The sequence below is a fragment of the Rattus norvegicus genome, chromosome 14 (genome assembly GCF_036323735.1).
Source record: "Rattus norvegicus strain BN/NHsdMcwi chromosome 14, GRCr8, whole genome shotgun sequence".
Taxonomy (NCBI): domain Eukaryota; kingdom Metazoa; phylum Chordata; class Mammalia; order Rodentia; family Muridae; genus Rattus; species Rattus norvegicus.
The window spans coordinates 26,760,346-26,785,154 of NC_086032.1; the positions used below are offsets into that span (position 1 = coordinate 26,760,346).

General features: G+C 35.5%; 1 protein-coding gene across 26 annotated transcripts in view; it reads right to left on the reverse strand.

Moving 5' to 3' along the window:
* Positions 1 to 24,809, reverse strand: part of Adgrl3 (adhesion G protein-coupled receptor L3) — a 767,242-nt gene that overhangs the window by 69,455 nt on the left and 672,978 nt on the right. For 14 of the 26 annotated variants that reach the window (XM_063272832.1, XM_063272828.1, XM_063272823.1 and 11 more), the window contains 3 exons: positions 20,401 to 20,467; positions 17,874 to 17,965; positions 2,638 to 2,664 (listed from right to left, as the gene is read on the reverse strand). In XM_063272832.1, the coding sequence (XP_063128902.1) occupies positions 2,638 to 2,664; positions 17,874 to 17,965; positions 20,401 to 20,467 (186 nt within the window). The remainder of the gene's footprint in view (positions 1 to 2,637; positions 2,665 to 17,873; positions 17,966 to 20,400; positions 20,468 to 24,809) is intronic. The other 12 variants (XM_063272835.1, XM_063272833.1, XM_063272834.1 and 9 more) reach the window with 1 other exon arrangement.

A 24,809-nucleotide genomic window follows, 5' to 3' on the forward strand; every position in this document is an offset into this window, starting at 1 on the left:
TGGAGAGAAGAGAAAACTCAGGGTTAGCAAACGAGTCTTGAGTTAATGAAACCGAGTCCTATCATTGATACTGACACTGAAAAAAAAAAAGCTATGGTAGGTTTTACTGACAGATAATGTGAGACAAGTGGTAAAAGAGCTTGAAGATTTTGATGAGGCTACAAGTTCAAACTTGAGGGGGAGATACGTGGATGAAAATGTTATGAACACAGAAATTCATTTAAGCAAAAGCAGATTTGTGCCATAAATTATTCATGTGTTTGCAAAACATATGCAAATGGTATGGATATGTAATTACAGTGAATGGGAAAGGAGAGAAGTCCTTAAAGATATGTTCTTCTTCGTGGTACATCTGTTTGAGTGCGATCAATCATTCAGTGCTTCATCTATTACATTCGCATACCGTTTTTCCAAAGTTACTTTCTTTTTTAATCAAATTATTATATTTGTTCGGGGAAGAAAAAAAAACAACTCTGACTAGAAGAAACCAGTATTGGAAGCTTTTTGGTCTCATTTTGTTTGTTTTGTTTTGTTCTTTGAGAAAAGTCTTCTCTGTATACCCCTGACTAGCCTGCAATTTGTTCTGTAAACCAGGCTGGATTTGAAATCTGAGATCTGCCCACTCTGCGTTGTGTAGGCTGGGATTAAATGCTTGAGCCACCATCATCCAGCTGAAGCACATACTTAACGGTGATTATGGACGGACCTGTGGAGCAAGCAGTCACAGGACAGGAGGTTAAAAGAGAAAGTTCCGCTCTAGTGGTAGCCACCTTTTAGTCTTTCGGTACTATCTTGTAGATCATATCAGCCTAGGTCTTCAAATAAACCAGGCCTTTATTTAGTATCTTAATACACTTAGGATGTCTTCATCTCTTAGAAGTGTCTGCAAAGTCAGGGACGAGGATGAAGCTGAGAATGGGGATGGAGTGGTATGAGTGGAGTAATACAGCAGGAAAAGTGAGCGGCCATCTTTACTCCATTTGCTTCATCCTGCCAAGACACCATGTTTAATGGTAATAGATTGGTGACAGGAGCTTATATATTTGTGGTCATGCTACACATTTACTAGAAACATAGGATGAACTAATTTGATAGACAGGATTCTAGTAACTGGAAATGGAATCCTTCTCAATTTGCAAGTAGAATGGAGAACAGGACCGAAAGCATCCAAGATCTCTGCACATTAATATCCCTACCCCTTACTGTCCCAGGACCTTCCTTGAACACAGCAAGTTTACGTTTCATTTCAGTACTCTATTATCTTTCATTTTTCTGTCCAAGGAGGAAATATTTTGGGGGGATTGATTCTTAGCAAGGAGGGGAAAGTACATAATTCACCATGATCTGAATATAATTATTTTGGTTGTATAAAGGTTTTAAGACATGGTCCCAGAGGTTTATTAAAATGGTTCATAAATATTATTTTTCATTCACACAATCAGGCATTGGATTTCAGATTCAAATGTCCGCTAAATGAATCAGTTCTGCTGTAAACCATCGACATTGTTGAAGGAAGGAGGTTTGCTCTTGTATTTGGCACATTTGCTTATATGAATTAGAAAACACCTTACATGTTAATACTTATTTCACAACTGAATTCCAAAATATGGGAACATACAAACAATAGCTCTTGAGTTCTCACAAATATCAGAAAAAGAAAAGAAAAAATGGAAAGGATCATCATTAAATACAGAGAAGGTATCTACTTAGATTTAGAGACCAAACAATGTCACAGAGTACGGAAGTCAGCCATTATCCAGTAGAAAACATACAATGGATCCAAGGGTTACATGGTCTAGAACTGCAGGGAGCTCTGATTTCCAAAGAAGAAAATAAGCAGAAGCATGAAGCAGTAAGTGTGATGCGGGTCAGGGAATGGAAACAAAGGACTCTTCACCAGAAGAACAAACTGAAAGTCTACATAGCAACATGGCCCACAGGGGGCCAGTCTTAGTCGATTCTTGCCGGACAAATCAGTTTTAAAATTATGAGCAAATACCCAATTGTTATCGTTACCTCTCCACTTGTTGGACTGGTACAGACTTGTCACTTTGTTTCAAAAATTTCAATGTTTGCATTAAGCCATGAGAATACGCCTCAGGAGACGGATGTCAGATTTCAAAGGGAAAAGTTTGCATATGTAAAAACCGAATCTTTAAAAGTCTCTTTTCCCCTTTTATAGATGCAGTGAATATAGGAAATCATTAATACTAATTGTAACTGGGTGGTTTCATTTCCATAGAATTGTGATCAAGGTACACAGCTAAGTCACAAAATGTTTTAATATGGAGAATAGGGGAGCGCACAAGAGAATTTAGATATACCCAGCAAGGAAGAACATTGCTAGCAGAGGAGATGTCCGTGAAAGACAAGTCTGTAGCACAGGGAAGTTCTGAGTCACTAGGATGAAGCAATAGATATCCCATCGACAGAGGCGAGGTGGGATTCTTTTCCTTTCTGGCCATACATTTGCAGTGTTCTGCATGTACGTTGTACGCCAGGGTCTCCTGCACAGTTTGCTCTTCTGCCTCAATGTGAATGACAGAAGCTCTAGTGGTTTCTCAGTACTGATCTGACAGCTGGTTCATGGGACCACACTGATAAATGCAATTTATCAGCCATTCAGGTCATTCTTACTTGATGAAGGGTCTGTTATCCTCATAGCTAAAGAATGCATAGACACAAAGACAAGAACACCAACATTAGCATTTTATGATAAAGAATTTCCTGTGGAAAAAAAATATTCTCCTGTTTCCTGACCAAAGCCTTTTATTTCCCACCTCCCTAGAAGGTATCATAACCTTTCCTTTATATCCAGAAGGTAAATCTTAAAATGACCATGAGAACTTAAAGACCAGGGAATAAAATCAATTTTACAATACTGCAATATCCCATCGGAGACTCAGAAATTCCATTTTTTCATCATGTGCTCATATTACTTGTGACTTGACAGAGACATTTATTTCTTAGAGATCACATTTCTCTAGAGAATGAGAAATTTTATGAGCAATCTGAAAATAAGGCTTGGGGCATACTTAAGATGATAGATGTTATGTCACGTAAAGGTATCTCTTCTTCTGTAATATTAGTGGCTAAGATGACTTAATTATGGACAATATGCCTCTAAGTAATTTTAACAGAGAGATGATGATTAACCTGAGTTAAATCTGATCACTACAGCTCCTTTCCACCCCCCTTTCTTCTTGCCAAAAGCAATATATTTCCCTGCATTATGAATACACAAATGATGTGCTCAGAAAGGCCCATCTGTGATGAGCTTTGAATAAAGAGAACCACTCATAAAAAGCCACTCTCCAGAATGATGACATGGTACATACTGGGATGAGAGCCTCGCATGTGCAGCCTGCTTGCCTCGGGTTTACACACATCCCAGCTCAATCATTTACTGGATATTTGATGTCGGGCAGAAGCCAATTAACTTGTGGTGTGTCGTTTTATGCATCTATAAAGTGGTCATGATTAGAATCTAAGTGTGTTCTGCATTAGTCTTATAAAAATACATTTTTTTCATCTGAGCAATAAAGTATTTTTTTATCATTGCTAGACTGTCTAAAGCTAACCTCAAACAAAGCCAAAAAGTTCTTACCCAAAAGAGAAAGTACCTCAATACATAAATATTGAGTAGTTAAATGCCTGAGAAGATGTTTAGGAAGTCATAGGATGCAAAGAAGGAGATGTAGCTGAAATAATTCAGTGGATGGAGCAGGGAGTGAATGGATTTGTGTAGTCCATGTAGTGAGGGCTAATGACTGGATGTTTAAATTCCTCAAAACAGAATAAGGATTAAAATTCCATTTCTAAGTCACGTCAGTCATAATGGAAATGATCCAAAACCTCACATAGGTGGTAATATGACACTAGATGAAACAGTTCTTGAATATTCCATCATCACAGAAAAGTTCTATTGGATAATGCTGAACTAGGACAGGTTAAGGACGTTTGAGGCCAATCGATATAATCGCCAAAGATGTTTAAATTATGCCATTGAAATGTGAAGATAAAAGAACATCAAACAGTAGTTTGTTTGCTATTTTATAACCAGAGAGAAAATCATATACCTAACTATATAAGTTATAAAACACCATCGTAATAATTGTTGTTATATCAGTCCCCATTGCATCAGTATATTTCATCTAGGATGCCAAGTTCAGGATTAGAAATAACACTCTATGCTAATTAACCTACAATAGTGTCAGACAGTTCACGTGCAGCCGCTAGCCTATAGAGCTTCGAGCAAAAGCGCTTCACAAAACTGTGTCCAGGTTTCCAAATATTTCAAAAATTAAAAGAGCCTGGTTGCCGCGTGACGACTGACGGGTCACCTTTTACCTTCAGTAGGAAATGCCACAAGAGAGAAATCAACGTGGGATTTCTCCGGCAACGCTATGGGCATCAGCTCTCCACCAAGCAGAGTCTGCTAAAACCAGCCTCCCTCAGTCACTGCAGACATGCGCGGAGCAGTGCTCACTGGGATGTGAACAGAAGCAAGTGTGACATTTCTAGGTCTTACCAATTAAAGGATTGGGCTGGGGCTCGCTCTACCCTTTGTTCTCCCCTTTGACCAGGAGAAGGAGACAATAGAGCCTCAGATGTTGAATTAGATTCTGCTCAGTAGCAATGTTGAGCTGATGGATGAGAACTAGGCCCCCTGTCCCTAGAGTCTCCACGACACATTACACCACTGGATTTAGATATACTTTTACAGTGGCTTACCAACAATGACATGTTTTCTATACATTTATTAGAATGCTCTGTAATTGTAAGCTCATATACAACATAGAAATTTACAGTAAAGCACAAAGTGAAATATTTGTGAGTTTAACTATAGCAGGACATAATTAGCATAAAATGATTACAAATCTATAAATCGCTGTACACTGCCTATGTCAATAAGTCCCAGCATTTTTGCCAGATATTACAGTAGCAAAGATAATTAAAGATTATCTCTCTCCGAATCCAAATGAAACAAGTACCAATGTTGCCATCACTTATCCCAGCGAAGCTGTATCCGCGTTTGATTTTCTTATTCGCATTTTAAAGCATATTTATCAAATAAATTTGTAACATTTAATCATTTTTACTGTGGCTTATGATCATTGATGAACACTAGTCCCATTGTAGGCTGGGATTTCATGCCAGTATTTATGGCATTGTGTGGGTTTTCAGCTTTACAATGTTCTTGGTGGATAGTAACAGATCCTTATATGCTATCTCATAATTTATGTTAATTTATTGATATGGTTATCAACAAAAAAAGTAAAATATACTACATATAACTTTAAAGGCAAATGGAAGATGAACCCTATTTTTAAAAGGTTTCCCTTGGGAAAATATTTAATTTTATTCTTAGTGATGTTTATATTTTTATCTGAATATTATCATAAAATTTAACCAAAATTTGATATTATTGTCTACACGAGAATGTTTACTTATTTCTGTCACTTGAAAATTACCCATATCATTGAAAAAAATCACAAGGCACATAAAAAGTTATAGAATTGTAACTCTATGAACACTTATGTCAATGTAAACATTTAAGAGAGGTTTCTTAATCAAACCAGTAACTTATAAACAAACAGAATGGTGTAATAAGTCAAAGAATCAATATCGAAAGAAGATGAATAAATTCAGACACAAGCAAATCCAGTTAGTTCCAAGATACCCTTTCTCTTTGCCCAAGAACTATTGAACTACACCAAAAATTATTCTGAGCATGTGCTTTTGAGAGAAATTCTACTCAGAAATTAAAAATATAGTTGAAACAAATTATTTGAAGAGTTGAGAATATCCCCTTTTGTTAAGGTTTCCTTTTGAAGACATATATTTCTGGAAAGGACTAAATGTATTTCTATGCTGGGTAATGCGAGGTATGAGGAAAGAGAGAGTAATAAGGAAGATGTCCCAGAGTTTAATCCTCAAGTCCAAAGGTCTGCTCATTGATAAGTTACAGTAAGTAATGGAAAAGGAAGGACGCAGGCCAACCTCTAATCCCATGGGCTTGGAGGCCAGTAAACTTTGGAATGCACCAATCCTCTGGTTAGCCCTTGTGTTTGTTGCGTGAAATCTATGTTTAATGGAGCAAGAGAGCTGTTGCCATCCTGACTAATCTTCTCACATTTTCAGCTTTCGAACACAGTGGATCTGCTTTCCTGGATTAAAAGACTTACTTCAGCAAAGAAATACAAAATTCTCTTCACTTCAATTCTTTTGAGTGATTGTAATAGTAATAATGTGTGAGCGAACCTTTTACCTCTTTACATTTATACCACAGTAGCATTGAAAATGCTTGATCAACTGGTTAACTATCACAGAAGCCCCAGATTCTCTGTACTTCTTTTCCAAATGGGTTTTGTGTTAGTAGGACAGCACCAGCTGAATTCATACTGCTAGACTCTATTCTCACTTCGTATCCCACTACCGGAAGGTCAAAAGGAGAAGCTATTTAGACTTTAATCTAGAAGTCTGAGTAAAATAAAGGTGATGGTTCTTTTATATCCATCCATTATATTTAAACCACTAAGCATTAAATACATTAAAAACTCTTAGAAAATATTAAGCATGTATAATATAAACACAGGAACTATTAACAAAAAATGATTTTACTTTAACTGCAGATTTTATTGGTACTGAATCATTACTGTCAAAAAAACCAGCATTCCTATGGAATTTACCAAGAAGAGAACAAAATGAACTGCATCAATAAAACAAATAATTTAAAATAGAATAGAAACACTTTTATTCCTGTGGCTTTATGTGATTGCAATAAAATTGATTTAGAAAAAAAAAAACACCAAAACTAAATCTTCAATCTGCAATTAAGAAAAACCTAATAAAACAGAATCAATAAATGTCAAGTCCGTGCCTTAAAATTTTGACCATAGTATTTCTATAGTTGAAGTGCTGCAGACATGTTTCGGTGATTAAACTCTCTTAAGCTGGCTGCTCTTCCAGAGGACCAAGGCTCAATTCCTAACACCCACATGGTTTCTCACAGCAGTCTGTCACTCCATTTCTTAGGGATCAGCCTTTACACAGACATACGTGAAGACAAAACACCAAAGCACATGAAATAAAAATAAACATAAAAACAAGAAATAGAATAAACATTGAAAAGTTAAATGACTCTTCATGGGTGCTTCTTAGTCATTAGCAGTTATTATTTTCATCTGTGGAATATATAAGCAAATCAATTGGTAGGCGGCAAATAAAACATGAAACTTAGAGTTCCTTTGATAGAAATTAATAAAATCATTTACTCCTGGATGTTATTCCTTGTTATTGTTGGCAAACTGGAAGCAAGGAGTTCTAAATCAGCCTGCTTGAGTCTGAATGCCTTTGAAAGATGTTATCAACTACAGCCTTGGGCTGATAACAGAACTTCCCGACAGCTAACGGCCCTTTATCTCTGGATACAGCTTTCTTCATGGGACTGCTGTGTGTGTTGAACATAAGAGCCTGTGCATTTCTGCATAGGAATATCTAAGCATTTGAAAGAACACAAAATTAAATATGGAAGTACAATGTAATATTTGCTATTACACATACTTTTGTGTCTTACGTTGTGACCCAGTGCCCTCTTATAGGAGGTTGGAGAGAAATTGAACACACACACACACACACACACACACACACACACACACACACACACACACAGTGCTTCCCTAGGGGTCCTTTAATACTCTTCTAGAAATTCAATGGAACCCCAAGGAGGATACGATAATCACTTCTCAGGGTTTTTTTTTTTTAAGTATTTATATGTAAAGAAGGAAACATCACATAAAATAACCTTTTCTTTTAGATACCAAGTTTAGACTTAGTAAAAGTCATGGATTTTCTTACGCTAAATTGAAATATAGATATATCCAAATAATGAATGTTCAAAGAGAATCTCAAAATTCACTGGCAATTAGTTCATAAACTATATTGTGGCTCAGTGTTCCCAAGTCTACTTGTAATGGGTACTTTCTGTGGGACCAAAAGGGAGACAGGGGAGAGGTTCCATGCAGAAGGGTGGTGGTGGAATTCTGTAGTTTAGAATTAATTTCCAAAGAGGATACAGATAAAATGTAAATTATAAGACTCTAGGACTAACATAATACACTATAGAATATAAAATGGAAATGAGAAAATGGTTTTAATTCCTGGTTTAAAAGAATTTTCCTCACCCTTGTACCTGGAGCAGTTGTGGAACACACCTTTCAACCTAGCACTCAGTAGACAGAGGCAGGTGGATCTCTATGGGTTCAAGGTCAGCCTCCGGGTCTACAGAGGAAGTTTGAATTTCTCTTGAACTTTTTAAAAACATACATGATGGGAGAAAATGTTGACACTTTGATATAATTGTATCTTTCTCTCTCTCTCACACACACACACACACACGCAAAGAGAGACACAGACACAGACACAGACACACACATACACATATGATGAAGAAAATTTACAGGAAGAAAAGATTAATGAGGTCAAGCCCTCTTTTAGTAGTATAAGGGGGGGGCAGGAAATCTAGCAAGAACTGTAACATCTTATTAAAATGTAAGGAGTCCAGTAGAAAAAACAGATCTTAATAATTTAAATATATAGGCATCTAATAAACACTAGAGGGATTTGGGGGGTTTGCAGCAAACAGTAATAAAATGAGTAATGTTTTATAGACTTACGTACAGCTAATCAAGTAATCCTCAATGAATTTCAATGAGGTAAAGCCAAAGTACAACACATAAACATAAGACAACTAAGAATTGAATAAATACAGTGTCAATCACTTTTACAAAGAAAATGTACTAGTTTTCAAATTATACCTTAGGATAGATGATAAATTAATGCCTAATAACATCAAACTCTTAGCTGATCAATGATTTCTCTTTATGTGCCTTGTTTATATTGTTGATGTCAAAATTAAATGGCTTAGCTTTAAGCATGGATCAAGCTTAGCTCTTTTTAAAGAGAAGAAAGACTTTGTGCCAGGATTTCAAAACAGCTGGCTTAAAACACCAGCTTCCATAGGCAGATGTGAGGAGTGTTCCAGAATACCTAATTTAACAGCCCATGAAAAAAAAGTGCCAGAGACTTTGATGACAGACCATTATAAAGAAAACAAACCACATAACTATAACTATATAATGGGAAAACTCAACATTCATTGGGAGTAAGCCAAAAGAAAATTAGATTAGGAAACGTCCAAGTGTGGACTGAGCAGATCAAGAAGGCTGCTACCTCACTATACTGTCTGCACACTCAAATACAAATAGAGCAGTTTTATATAAATAGCCCTTCATTTTAGGTCACTATTGACATATGTATCGAGCACTTTTCAAGTATGGATAGGAAAAATATGTTTTTAAAAACAGAGTAACATTGCTATTGTATACCACTATGAAAAAGAAACCCAGAAGAATAAGAAAACAGAAAGTGTTTATTTAGATCTATGTGTTATTTCTGCTTAGGGGAAGGTATTTACTACAGATATACTGAAACTAATGTGTAAGTTTGGGAAGCCATTTGAGGCAATTAATTTGCTAATCTGTGGACTATTGAAGCAATACTGAAAACAAGTCAAGCATTTATACCACTAAATACAGCATAGAAAGATTACTGGATTTGTGTACTGTGAATCCCAAAGTGAAATTTAGTCTCACCACTCTAAGGGTTTATAAAATATCTACAACTGGAGTATCTTATAAGTTACTTGGGTAAAAAATATTTGTCCCACCACAAAATGTGTTATCTCTGGTTTTCCACATGTCAACTTTAACAACCCACTTATTTTGTCCTAAGTTAAAAACCCTAGAGTCACATCCTTTTCTTCTTAATGTTCTATAAAATTACCTTCAGAGTATGTAACCCCCTAGGGGTTAGGATTCGGGCAGTGTATGTTCTGCATGTAGAAGTACCTGGATTCAATCCTTAGAGTATACATGTGTGTATTGAATAAATTAATGGACGATTAAGTCTACAAATCAAATCTATTCCATACATTGAGGCATGGAAAGTATTTGATTTGATTAATCTGGAGAATGAATGGTGTTTAATTGCAATTATTCTCAGGTATTTTTCATTTTCTTAAAGCCTTGTACTTCACTCTAGTGGGGCGAAAATCACAGTTCTATGAGTAACTAATTTAGATTCAGACGATGAAGCCTTCTAGTCTAGTGGCACACTTCTGTGAAATATAAAAGCAATCTGAGCCCAAGGTCTATGTAAAGAACAAAGGAGATGCTAATTTTTACATTTTCATTATTAAGGGGAAATTCTCCCCTTGGGAAGTTGTTCGGGATTTTTCAGACATCCTTAGACAGTCATTGTTGCTCCCATATCTGATATAAACCTAATTATTTAGAGGGGAGAATGAGAAAAATAATTTAATCTCAAGGTATGGGACATAGCAGTGTGCGTGTACCTATCATCCTTCAAACTGGTTTTCTCAAATGTCAGCTCCCAGTGTATGGACTGTACTGAATGCACTTATTCATAAAACATGGATCTCAAGATGATGCAAGAATTCTAATGCATTTTAAACAAAATGCCTCCCCAAAGAGACCATCCTTTAATACTTCAGAACACTCAAAATTATAGCCTAAAAATGCAGGATGTGAAGAGATTGGCAATATCATTGCCTGAGTGCAAGGCTTTGTGGATCTGAGACGGATTCTCAGCTTTGAAAGGCTGGAATCAAGGCAATCAGTGAAGAGCTAAGTAATGCTTAAGGAATGTTGTAAGTAACCTGAACTGAATCTAGTTGTCAAACAACCCCCAGAGCCCTTTGCATTGTATTACTTCCCTTCAGTTATTTCTCATAATGGCAAGGCCTGTTACATACATCAAGAAAATAGAGGGCAACTGGACCAAAAAAAGGCAAATCATGTGCATGAACAGAATTAGTTTAATGAGTATCTTTAAAAAATGAATAATACGAAACTACTATTGATTCTGATTCTAAGCATGCCTGCATTAATCATATGTATTAGAAAAATATTTGTTTAAAAAGCTCAGAATATATGTGGTGGTTTGGATAACAATGCCCCTTTTAGGCTCATATATTTAAATACTTGATACTAAGTTGATAGAACTGTTTGAGAAGGATAAGGAGGTATAGTCTTGTTGGAAGAGGTGTGTCAGACTAGGTAGGCTTTGATGATTCAAAATATTTTAGGTATTGGTGTTCTGCCCCATCCTCCCTGCCCCCTCCTCCTTTCCTTTTCTTTCCTTTTCCTTTTCCTTTTGCTTTTCCTTTTCCTTTTCCTTTTCCTTTCCAGATGGGTCTTTGTGAGTTTGTGAATAGCCAGAGCTACAAATTATGATCATGCCCAGAGAGAGAGAGAGAGAGAGAATATCCCAAAATATTTTACTCAGAAAATATGAAGGTTATGAACATTTGTATTAACTGTGACTCTGTAATAGATTTATGCTCTCATAAAGTTTAGAGTCTTCATATTATTGCTGTGACAGTTGTATAAAAATGAGATAATTTTGAAAAGTAGGCTCTATATTTTATATATATGTATATATATAAATGTATATATATATATATATATGAAGGAAAATAAAAGCATTGAAATCTTCCTGTGAAATTGTTTTATTTTTCAAGCTTATGGCAATTTCCCTTCCTTTTTATTGAATCTACTTACTCTTGGCTCCATAAAATATTAATAGACTACTGATCAAGCTGAATATAATTATGACTTAATTATTTCTATCAACGTTTACAAACATATTACTCAAATAAAGTTTACCATTTTAGAAACTACACTTATTGCAGATACTGTTAGCCGTTTTCTGTTTGCCCTGGGGTTTTCAGAGACTTTCCTAGGCTCCTTTACACATGAGAAGTGTGAAAGCTCACCAAGGACACATTGCTTTTACCCTCTAGAACAACAGAACTTGTTATGTATTAATCAAATGAGCATTTCATCCATGGAATCTTTTTTTTCCCCTAAAAGGCTAAGTTTGTCTTTTAAAAAGAAGATCATATGATGCATGATTTTAATGACACCATATGGTGAAGAAAGCCACACAAATTCTAATGAGATTTTGATAGAAACTAAGCACAGCTTCACTGTGGAAAATTCAAATACTCAGAGGAAGCGGCAGCATTTTTTCCACCCAGAGTTGATTACATTAAGTAATCAAAACAGGACAGACATGGCAGTGCAAGTCTGCAGTTGTAGCATCTCAGGAGACCGAGCCCCAGGATCACATGAGCCCATCAGTTTGCATTTAACCCAGGTGAGACCTCATCGCCAAGTTTGTTTTTTTTTAAAACCATAATATTCCACAATTGCACTGTGGAGGCCCTGCCCTGACCCGAGTAGCAGGAGTTGCCGCATCAGCTATTTTTGCTGTCACAGCACTTGGTGGAATTTCTCCGCCCAAGTTGAGTTGGGAGTTCCACTTTTGACCTGATCTCAGTTTCGTCTTCCTTTAAGAGAGAGCTGTGCAGACCTATGCCATTGGCTGCTGGCATGAGGTGATTTATGTCATCAGTCACATCTAGGGGTTTTGTTTGTGGTTTTTGCCGTTGCAATAAAGTTGAGCCTTGATCGCGACTTTGTCTTGGCCCCATTCTTCTCTCTTCCCTGTCTCAGAACATTGACTGGTAGTTGTGGGACGGCTACATTGTATCAAATATATGATGTGGTGTTTTGCCCAGACGGCTACCATTAATTATGCAAAAGTTTATAAAATTGATGTATTTATTTTTGAATTAGGGAAAAAAACTGATTACAAATGGTTGGACTAACTCGACAAGGACATATAGCCAACCATTCTAGGACTGAAGACATGCATTTAAACTAGATTGACAGTTGGGTCGTTACTATAGTTTATTAATACCCACACTGACAACTAGGGATGAAGGAAGGAAAACTAAATGAATCCCCTTAGCACTTAGTTGGATGACTTAAACAAACTAGGAATGGGTCAAGTCAGAGGCTTGCATACAGAAACCTGTTCATAGAATAAAGGAAAGCAATAGATACAGGAAAGACAAAGTAAGGCTCATTTCCTTATTTCCTCCAAAGAAACACAAAACATTTATTATTCATTTTTATTCTTCAAAATAACTAGTGGTTACTTAATAAAAACATTTTAAAACTTTTTTTATAATAGGAAATCGGTAATTAAAGAAACTGTCAATTTTTATTTTGAAGGAAGTCATTGAGTGTTCTAAAGACTCCTCAAATATTAAGCCTTTTCAGTCATACCACAAATTAATTTGGACTGACAAAAATTCAAGATAGACTATATATATTAAACCGCTTTTAATATTAGACTTTCACTATGATTATAGTGGCCTCCAAATACAGTAAGAAATCAACCAGAAAATTCAAACAATTGAAATTACTTCTTTCTTGTAACCACTTATTTTGACGAAGAGCTGAATGAGAAGTAATAAGCAAGTAGATGTGTACTATTTAAGCTAAATACTTTCCAAGTAAGCCTGAGAATTAGCATCCTTCATTTTCTCTGTTAGTAGGTGAACTACATTATTCCATGCTATCCTTTTTTCATAGTATATTATTAATACTGTAATAAATGATACAAATAAGTGTTTTTCACTAGTCTTAAAGAAGCTTATTATGAGGGCCATGGGGTTACTTTGAAAGACAAGGTACCTTTTGAAAGGGAAAATAATATTTAAATTATATGTGGTAATATTAGTCGCCAAGTGTGGAGCAAAGAGAGGAAAGTAAGCAGAGATAAAACTTGGTGGTGGTGGTGGGGGAGCCCATGCCTAAAGGGGACTGGTGGGCTCATTATAATGAAGGAAAGTCGTCAGAGAAGCTGGGCAAAATCATCAAGGCTTAACCAGCTTGGACCAGGAGTTTGGAGTTAAGTTAAAAATATTGGGACACGGGCTGGAGAGATGGCTCAGTGGCTAAGAGCACCGACTACTCTTCCAGAGATCCCGAGTTCAAATCCCAGCAACCACATGGTGGCCCACAGCCATCTCTAATGATATCTGATGCCTTCTTCTGGTGTGTCTGAAGACAGCTACAGTGTAAATAATAAATAAATAAATAAACAAATAAATAAATAAATAAGTAAATAAATAAATATCTTAAAAAATAAAAAAAAGATTAAGACACTTTGAAGAATCTTAATCCAACTGGTCCCAGGAAGAAAAGGCAGCTGCAAGGAAGGAGAGGAAGAGTTTTTTTTTTTTTTTTTTTTTTTGCCATGCTTTGACTGAAGAAGAAGCCAGCAGCCATGTGTGGTATTGGGAGCAGCTGAAGCCTGTGGCTACTACTACAGGCAGCTGGTTGTGAATGTTAATCAAGGACTAGGTAGGACTAGCCACTGAAGTTTAGGGCAGGTGGGAGATAGTAACACCCAGCAATTTTGTTCAAAGGCACGTTGAAAAGGAACAAACTGTGTGTATATGTTTTATTCAAGGATTCAAGGAAAGCTGAGTGAGTGCTGGTAGTGTAGTCACTTCCCGAAGCTAAATGAGGTACCATAAAACTATAACCAACGTGTGAAAAGTCATTTCTATTACAAATAAAACTATATTAATTTAGTGATTTCTGTTGCAATTTCCAGAAGAAGTAATAAAAAGTATAGTGATTAGCTAAAAAGCCAATATGAAAGATAAAATGGGATGCAAAATAATATTGTTAATCGAACAGAGGATGAAAGGAAGAACAGTGTAAAGTGCACAAAATACAACAAGCTGAGACTAATATAATGAACCCATGACATCAATAGTCACATTAAATATAAATGGAATAAATATTCTAACCAAAACATTCGGATTTATGGTACCAAATAAGAAAGTAAAAATCTAAGTATGTGCATAACTTAGGAAGACTGAACTTTATTGAGAAAACAAGTGCATTAGAAAGAGATTAAAAACAAAGCTAACATGCTTAACAACTCTTCAATGTAATAATCTGGTAATTGCTTCTTGGATTTTACTAACTCAGAGAGGAATAGGAATGAAAATACCTATATGTTGTGGTTCTTACGATACGTGATTAAACATGTAAAATAGAACATGGGGGCAATTGAAAATGGTCAAACATGCTTTATTATTAAGAACTTTAGTAATATATTTTGAAGTTTTGATATGATTAAATGCATGTGTGCTTGAGACACAATGGTTCTTTGTCACAAAACAAACTTTCCAGTTTCCAATGGTACTTTAGATTTGCAGTAGCCACACAAAATGTCTTAGGATTAGTGTTAATGAAAGAAAGATGTTTTCTACACCTGTATTTTAAATGAATTTTCTTCCAGATATTTATTAATGCTAAAAATTTTTTTCTTGAGGATTTATTTTTCTCCCATGTACTCTCATACTCTGTAAAAGAGCATCTTTCTTTGTAGAAGTGTGGATTAAAATCCCTCACTGTATTAGCCTATTTTGTTTCCATCAGCACATGACATTATGACATTTTCTCCATTCTGTGATAGTAGAAAAAGTGTAGTCGTCCTGGCTTCTATTAGCACAGTAGAAGAAAGTTCTTTCTAAACTGTAAGGTGCTGAAGGGTTCCATCATTGCTTTGCTCTGATGTGATTTCTGGGAATTCCTCAGTTGCTAAGTCATAATGACTCCCTATTTCCTTTCTTCTGTTCTTGAACTATTGCAGAGCCATAATCATAGCTCTAATTTCAAGTCAACCACCACAGCATTTTAACAGTTAGTCTTCTGTTATTGAGGTTTGAGAGGACATCATCAAAGGCTTTACATTCCTATGCACATCTGATGGTCAGGAATGAGTCACCATTCATTATACAGTTGCAAGGAGGGTGTCATGACTCAGCAAAGTTAGATACACTCCAAAGAATTTAACCCAGTAAGCAGTTTAGATAGAACGCAAATCAAGGTATTCTGATGTGTAATTTCATTTTGCTTTCTATTATAAAACTTAATGGGAACAATGCCATTAAATATAAATATTGGCTTGGATGTGTTTAACTGTTCTTCTAAACAATACTTTCTATCAAAACTACCTAGAAAAGTATATTTTACAGTATATGACAGTCAGTACTAAAAATAAGTTATAAAACTAAAGAAATGTTACAAAGCACAAAAGGTTTCTAAATCCACTTTAAAGATTCCATTGATTTTTTTTTTAGCCTTTTAGATGTTGAAATAAAACCCAGTTTTATTTTTATTTGCCAAATGGCACATTAAAAATTACCTAGCTGATGTTTACAGTATAAGATAAAAAGTGTGGAGACATAAAAAATAGTGGTCTAAGTAAAGTATATAATGATTCACCAAAAACTAACTGTTAAATGTCAATAATTGCTGTCAATAATATCTCAATAGACTGTGATACTCTGAAACACCAGTCATGGCAACTGTGTCTAGCACCGGATATAGAAGGTAGTCCATGAGAGACATGACTGCCATCTGACATGGCTCAAGAAGGATGTGAGGAGCACATGGAAGTTACATGTAACCCCTTAAAAATCTTGAATGCACAACCATTTAAATAGAACCCTTTGTTCAAGTTGACACACAACACAGGCAAGCCACATGAAAATGCAATTTAGCATAGGTGTAGATAAGGGAGTGAGACGCACTAATGTGCATCTCAATGTTAATATCAAGACCATTAAGTAAATTAAAATATAATTTGCACATAACAAGAAATTCAGAGAGTTTTCAGAAAACGAAATTTGGCCTTTCTCCTGTATCTTCTTTGAAGGTTAACGTGAAATATGAATATTTTCATAGCTCTTTATACTTATGCTTGTCTGAAAGTTAAAATGTAAAAAATTATAATAAATATATTTTAAAGTGAAAGAATAATTGAGAAGAGAATGTTCTGGGCAGATTTATCTCCTAGGAAAAAGTGTGTTTCAAAGGTAGATAAATTGGAACATATATTTTTATTTAAAAAAAAAAAAGTCCAAATCAAGTATGCTCTAAAATCCAAACGTAATGATGAAAAGTTTCAGATTTTTGATCTCTAGACTTTAGACAACCTCAGGTTTCGGTTTTCTGACTAGGAACTCTCAACCATCAAACTATAGACGATCTCTGTATAAACATTCTCAAATCTGAAATACTTAAAAATATAAACGGTTTTTGACCTGGGTGTTCTGGAAAAGACATACTCAACCTGTGCTTGTGAAGAGTAGGGAAAGCGTACCTCCTTTCTCAGAAGAATCATGGCACAGCTATGAGCAACTGCCTCATGAATACTCGGAATCAGTATTTCAGGGTGGTTTTTCCAGAAGTGTAACTCCAAGTACTATCAATTCTCATCTTTTAACAGAAGCAATTGTAGGTACCATGATGGCGGCAGCCATCACTACAGGTACTATCATGTCAGGTACCATCATCCCTGTAGCAACCATCACTGTAGCAACCATCACTGCAGAAGCCATAGTTGCAGGTACCATCATGTCGGGTACCATCACTATAGCAACCATCATTGCAGGTATGATCACGGCAGGAGTCATCGCTGTGGGAACCATCACTTCAGGTCCCTTTGCAGGCTACCTTATCTCTGAGGAATAGAGTATGGTGTGAGAGATTTTATATGTTCACTGTACTACAAAGCAGTGTCTGTTTTCACTTAGAAATGGTGCACTTCTTTAAAAGACATAGTGAATGCATGTTTTTGACCTGGGAATTCTGGAAAAGACGTACTCAACCTGTGCTTGTGAAGAGAACATATTTATAAATTACCGATTATAGGGAAAAGTAGCTTTGGAGAGAGGGCTTCGTTACATTGATTTTAAGCAAGTCAATTTACCTCAACTATCAATAAATTACCTTTCTCAACAAAACCAATACACTGAACTTTGACATCATTTCGTCATGTAATTTTTGACAATATAAGCTCTAAACTATTTTAAGGTACAATCTATAAAAACAAAACGAAGAATCACTTACTTGATATTATCAAGACAGCCTGATTCAGGTTTCAGTATGGCAGTATGGTGAAACATTTTGTATAAAGCAATCCCGAGGAAGATTACATTCAGCTGAAATAATAAAAAAAAAAAGGTAGTGTTTTGTAGATAACCAGAGTAGTGAAAAACAGCATGGCCATCCCCTTTAACACATGAATTGTTCTGGGAAATTAGTTCTCTCGGTAGACTCTTAGAGAAACTGGATCACTGGTGACTGTCTAATGCTTTAACAAAGGCAAGAAGCCAGCTTTGAGGATTGTGATACCACAGAGTTACAAAACGTGGCTTTGCCAAATCCACACTAAATACAAAATCGGTGGTAATTTAGAAGAAAGCTGCTGAAATTTTGTAATAACTCAAAGCCCACTCACTGCATGATTAAGAAAACCGAATCCCCAAGTACAGGAATTTTTCTAAGAGAGCTACTACGTTGGCATTCCATGATATGTCTCTAGATTGATTATCTATAGATATTCTCTATTTCAGGTTTCAGAGGTGCACTTTTTCAGATGCTAAATTATTGACATGTAAAAACATTTATTTGTTTGTTTGTTTGTTTGTTTGTATATAGCAGTCTCACTATGTAGGTCCAGCTCACTATGTAGAGCAGGCTAGCCTTGCACTCCTACTTCTAACTACCTAATTCTGGGGATTACAGACATATACTACCATACCAGGCTGCAAATACAAATCATAACCTCAGTATATTTTGAATGCCTAAGTAAAACGGATTAGAAAATGCTGGTGGAATGCTGGTGCCACAATAAACTGAGTTGTAAGCAGATGGTCTCTTGTGGCACGGTTATGCCACAAAAACAGATAACATGCCTATAATTTAAAAGAACATAGTCTGAGAGACATTACCTATATGCCTTACATGAACCTGATAAAGCAGTGGTTCTCAACCTTCCTAATGCTGCATTCTATAATACCGTTTCTCATATTGTGTGAAGCTCAGCCATAAAAATGTTTTCATTGTTACTTCATGACGGCAATTTTGTTGCTGTTATGAATGGTAATGTAAATAATCTTGGAGATAAAGGTTTGCCTAAGGGGTTATGACTCACATGTTGAGAACCACTGCTCTAAAGCAAACCGTAGGCTGAATGACACTTGAACCAAGTGACTGGCTTCTACAGTCTACACCTGGGGACTGATACAGATCAGGAAAGTTCAAACGCTCCCCTGACATTCTCCCTCTAAAACAGCCTCGAAGTTCTTTGTCAATGTTCTTGAGTCTCAGACATGAAAATCAAATGGTGAAGAAAGCCAAGCAAAGCAACCGAGTGGTTAAAAAAGCTTAATGTGAACTGAATGCAATCAGTTAGTGGGAAAGTCTGGTCCGTATTGAAGAAAGTTTGTCCACAGTCATTATTCTGCCGTCTTTGACTTTATTTTCTGTCCTTTTATTTCTTTTGGTAATGATGATTGGTTATAAAATGACTCTAGTCTCTCACATATCTGAGGAATGATCAATGAGACTGATTTTAGACACCAGGCTTTTCCCATGACATGTGTGTGTATATACACAGGCATGTATATATTTATGTTTGTCCACACACATATGTCCACATGTGTAGGCCCACACACTACTATGGTAGTAGGACATGGGCCATCGTGTCATTTTCAAGTTTGAAACATTTTTTCCTTTCAAAATATATCTGGTTTCCGGTAAGAAACTTTAGCCCTACATTTTATTCAGAGCTAAGGGGTTACCACTTCTTTCCAAAACTGTGCATATTTGTTATATTTCATTATCTGTGGGTGGGTGGTCATGGGAGGTGCATGCCATGGTGTGTGTGTAGAGATCAGTGGATAACTTGCAGTGTCTTTCCTTTTCCCCTCTGTGGGTGCCGGCGATATCATTCAGTTGCTCAAACTTAGTGACAAGCACTCCTACCTCCCGAACCATCTTGTGGGCCCTAGGTTTTTAATGGTAACAATGATACTAACAGAGTCATTTAAATTAGGACACATGACGTAAGAAATAAAGGCATTCTTCAACTAAAACTGTAAAAGGAGGCACGATCCCTAAGCACATGCTGATTTCAGTTGTGCCAAATTCATTAAAGTCTTGAGAGCTTACATGAATGGATAAATAAACGAATAGTGTAAGTAACAGCTAGGTGTTCACCCATATTTCTAATTCCTGTTTATTTTTCAATTCTAATTATTTCAAAAGAAAGTAATGAAGACATGCTGTTGTCACAGTGAAAAGCCATCATGGTGCATTTGTCTACACAGCTCTGTGGGCTACACTGGACTGGATTCTTGAGTAGCCATTTACTTTTGCAAATGCTTACTTTCCTTTTCCAACAGTTTTGATGAACTACTTTACACCATAAAAGTAGACTATAATGAGTGTCTAATTGCTTGAGTTATGTAGGGTCATATAAGTACATGCTTTTCCCCAAATTAACCTATGTAAATTTAAGATAGCTTGAACATGGATGGTGGAAATCTTATTTCTTGACCTGGGAAGTGCATAGTTAATTAGGAGTTCTCACCATAATTATCAAGGTCGCTGGTCCTATAAAACTCCAAATGAAGTAGGTGTCAAGGCGAAGCCAACATCTGCAGTGAAACACAAGGGAGAGAGGCCATTCAAAGACTGGGTCCAGGACATATATCAAGAGTGAGCAGGTGACAGAGAAGAATGGGAATGGCACAGTATTCCACTGGGAGACAGGAAATATTACATTGCTTGTTCATTTAAATGCTGAATTATGTGCCCAATTTCTGACAGCACTGTTGATGGAATAAGATAATTACCCCTGGAGAAAGCAGGGAGAAATGGCATCAGGCCTATTTGCTAAGGCCTTTTGTGTCTGTCACTGAAACCTTAGAGGAAAAAAGGAAAAGCCATACATACAGCCATTAAAGCCAGTAGCTTTAAGCTATCCTTTTCTCTCCAATTACAGTGCTACATAACCTGTCTATCAGCTGTCAGGCAAAGTGACATTTTTCTGTCAGGAAGATCTGAGGAAATTCAGTACAAGGAAGAAATAAATTTGGTATCAGAAGATTGAAGTTTAATTAGGTTGGGCAGCCAACCTTTGAGGGTTCTGAAGCCTTAAAAAGAGCATGTTACTGCTCACGCTTCTGGAGTTGCAAGTGGTCCTTAGCATCTGAAGAAGTTGATTCATGACCTAAAAAGTAAATTATTAATCACTTAATTTCAGGCACATTTAGTACTCCTCCAGTTCTTAAAGCCTCTGGGAAATTACATTTCCATTCTTCACAGTGACAGAAAGACAAAGTGAAAGTGACTAGTTATGAGAAAGATTAATGCAAATAGTGAACAAATTATTTGATGTTAAGAATAATATCTTGAATAATTTGCCACTTTGCAATATTTGAGGCATAATTAAAACCAGAGCATTTCCACTGGTAAATACTCAACGCTTTTTCTTATGTGCACTAAACTTGTGTTCAAAGCATTTGAACATGAGGCTTATTATAATACTGTTATGAAAAGAGGGATGGAACAAACCAGAACATTGTCGTGGAAGGATTTCACACATCACTTTAATACTGAACTGATAAATAAACGATTGTCTTTCATCTGATAAAATAAGTTGTAAAATAGAGTAGGTCTATGTTTGCTAATGGGATACATTTATATATTGAGGGTTACGGATAGAGCTCAATGACCTATGAGGCTCTGAGTTCAGTTGCCAGCACCATAAAGAAGGGAGCAAAGAGGAGAAAGGGAGGGTGTAAGGAAGAAGAGGAAGGGGAAGAACAGTAGGAGGGAGAAGGTAACCAAGAGGAGGGAGAGAAGGAGGAGGATGAAGAAGGAAAGAAAGTAGGAGTGGTTGTTGTTAAAAGGTCATATAAAACATTATCACCTCTTTATTAAATGTATATACATATTTAATAAATAAAATAATATATAAATGCACATACTTATTTCCATGAAAATAAATAAATTAGATATAAATTATAAATTTAAATTTTATATATATATATATATTGTTTCAGTGTAAAGAAAAACTCACAAACTCATGCTATTACGGATTGTCCCATAGAGGAGTGTGAAGACACCAGAGTGTGGAACCCTAAAGCTTTAGCTGTATGTTTTACTTAATAATTACTGAAACTATACCAAAATACTAAAAAGTTTTCACTAGAGTGATAAAGGCAGTGATTATGATTTGTTTGCTGCTTTCTACAGTTTGTAACTTTAAAATTCTTCTAAAATAGTTGATAGCTATATTTTTAAGCAAAAAAATTTGTCACCAAAACCAATCTTTAAGCACCTGGCTATCTTCTTTTACTTTAAATCCATATAAACTGACTTCAGTAGCAGTGAGGGAGATACACCATTCAAAGACTGAATACCAGTCCATAATTTCTATTTAGACTAGATAGTTTATTATTGTTTAAATATATACAAGAATTCTGCTTGAAAAATATTGTTATGAAAGCAATTAGAGCTTAAATTACTAGCCATATATTTAATTATCCATTAGTTATGGTACTTAAATATTTATCATGGAAGAATGATATAGTGTTCCCTATGAACAGGCATAAGAGAGGTCTCTTTTCACATAGAATCACTCTCATCATTCTCACTGAGTGTGAGCTTGTTACCCTTTAAAGAAACTCTGTGTGTGAATGATTTGAATAAATATGGAAATTTCAATCAGTATCTATAGGGTCTTTCAAACTAGATTTCCCTTTAGGCTAAAAGCAATAAAGAACAAAGTAAGTACACTTTTCCATATTAAATTAGATTATTTAAATTATATCAAGACAATCCAACACTAATAATGCATTTGAGAATAATTAGTAATAGGATAATACATTTAGAGCTCAAAACATTTTTGGAGAGGTCATCTAAGAGCTAAAGCACCTTTTTCAGCAAATAATTTTAATTATAGGAAAAATATATTTCAAGTTCTTCCAGAAAATATTCTTTTAGAGGTAATAGATAATTTTAATCATATTATCAGTGATTTTGTTCAATTAAAGTTGGTATAAAACTTTAATATCTTCACATATTTTGATTAAATAGCATAACGACATTAACTTTTTCTTTATCAAGCTTGATTTTTTTTGTGAAATATCAGCTAGCAAATGCTTTATTTTTAAATATGAATTTGGCTAACCGTCTTTTCTAGATGTGGAAGACAAGTGAGATGTTATTTTTAGGCTTTAAGAAAATTCTTCACTATATTTATTTAAAATTATTTAAATTCCTTTTGTAAGTGAACAGGGGATGAGGCAGTCTGAAACTCAACATGCACTGAGTAAATCATCACCCCATGCCTGCTGTCGGTACTTTACTATCCTCTGGAATCTGTGTGGAAAGAATGCCTTTTCTAATTTGACTGCCATATGGCCATACCTGCTGTTGTTTTTGGCTGCACGCTGGCTTTTGCAAAGCTCTCCGCGTTTCAGCTCTTTCCCATTACCCACCTTCAAAATTTGCATGGTTCCTGCCCTATTCACTGTGCCCTTGACTGTAATGCAAAGAATTGTATTATATACTCTTGTTTGACCATATCTATCTGTCCTACACCATAACATTCTAAACCCTGCCCCCCCATGCTAATTGGAGAATCTCTGAAACCAGTGGCTAAAAGTAGACCAGATCAGATTAATAAGATAAATGCTAAAGGAAAAGTCATCATACTAAACACAAAAAGGCAGCAGACAAATGGTTAAATCTACTTCTACATAGATGGTTTATCTGAAAACCATAGTGATATGGTTTACTAAGTAATATTTAACTAGCAAAAATAGGTAAGTTTAATAGGCCATTCATATTTAATTTTCAAGACTCCTCGATTTTGTATTTTTAAAGGATATTCAGTCTATTGTGTATGGTCTCTGAATTGTGCGTTTAGAGGTACTAAAAGAAGATACATGACTTATGGATGAAAGGAGAACTCATTCCGGCCATCCTGTCTTACTTCTTCAGTACAAAATACATTCTAGAGTGTAAAGGAAGACTTTTCATTTGCCATATCTGCCTTGTTTTTGTCTCATTAATGAAACACAAATGTGCCATTAGAATCATCCTATTGTATTTTTCAAAAGGTAATAAAATACTGCTGTTTACATGATTTCTTATTGAATTAATATAATTTTATTAGTTTCAACACTCCGAAGAATCAATGCTAAGCCACAAATACAATTTATTTTCCTGTAGAATTGTTCTCCAAAATGTAGAACACATTTTCAAAATTAATAGCAAAGGAGTTGATAGCATGTTCCCTGAGAATCAACTACATATTCAACAAGAACTACTTTCATATAAACTCAGAAAGATATTAACAAATTATTTTCTTATAACAGGAAAAGTAATTTCTTAAAATAACACAACAGAGGAAACATTCTGTTAAATGTATGCTCTTTATGGACTAACCTCCAGCTCATCCTTTTAGATTCATGCCTCATACTGAAAAGGTGTGGTTCTGTATTTAGAAACACAGCAAGCCCAGCAATCCAGGGACAAAACCATACCATGGCTCACAATGTTGAGCACCAGTCAAGCCAGCAGACTGTAGTTTCTCATCCAGAATTTGATGCAAAATTATAGATTAAAGAGTCTATGGGAAATATTAAGTGTAACTAGAAACTATTTTTGGTATCATTTAGATATTGAAGTTCATGATACTTTTATATCAAGTTGTTTATGAGTTTGTAAATACCATAATCTCCTTGGTTAATTCGTGCACATATATGTTTATATTTACATCCATTTTGTTATATATTGTGCATAGAACACTATATTTGTACTGTGTTTATTATTTATTATCTAACTTCCCACTTTTCTATCATCATCATCCTCTGTCTCTCTCTATCTTTCTCTCTCTCTCTCCATACATATATACATATGTAAGGTCAAACCATTAAGAAAAAAATTTTTTAAAAAGTATAAAGAAACAAAGAGGAGAGGAGGAAA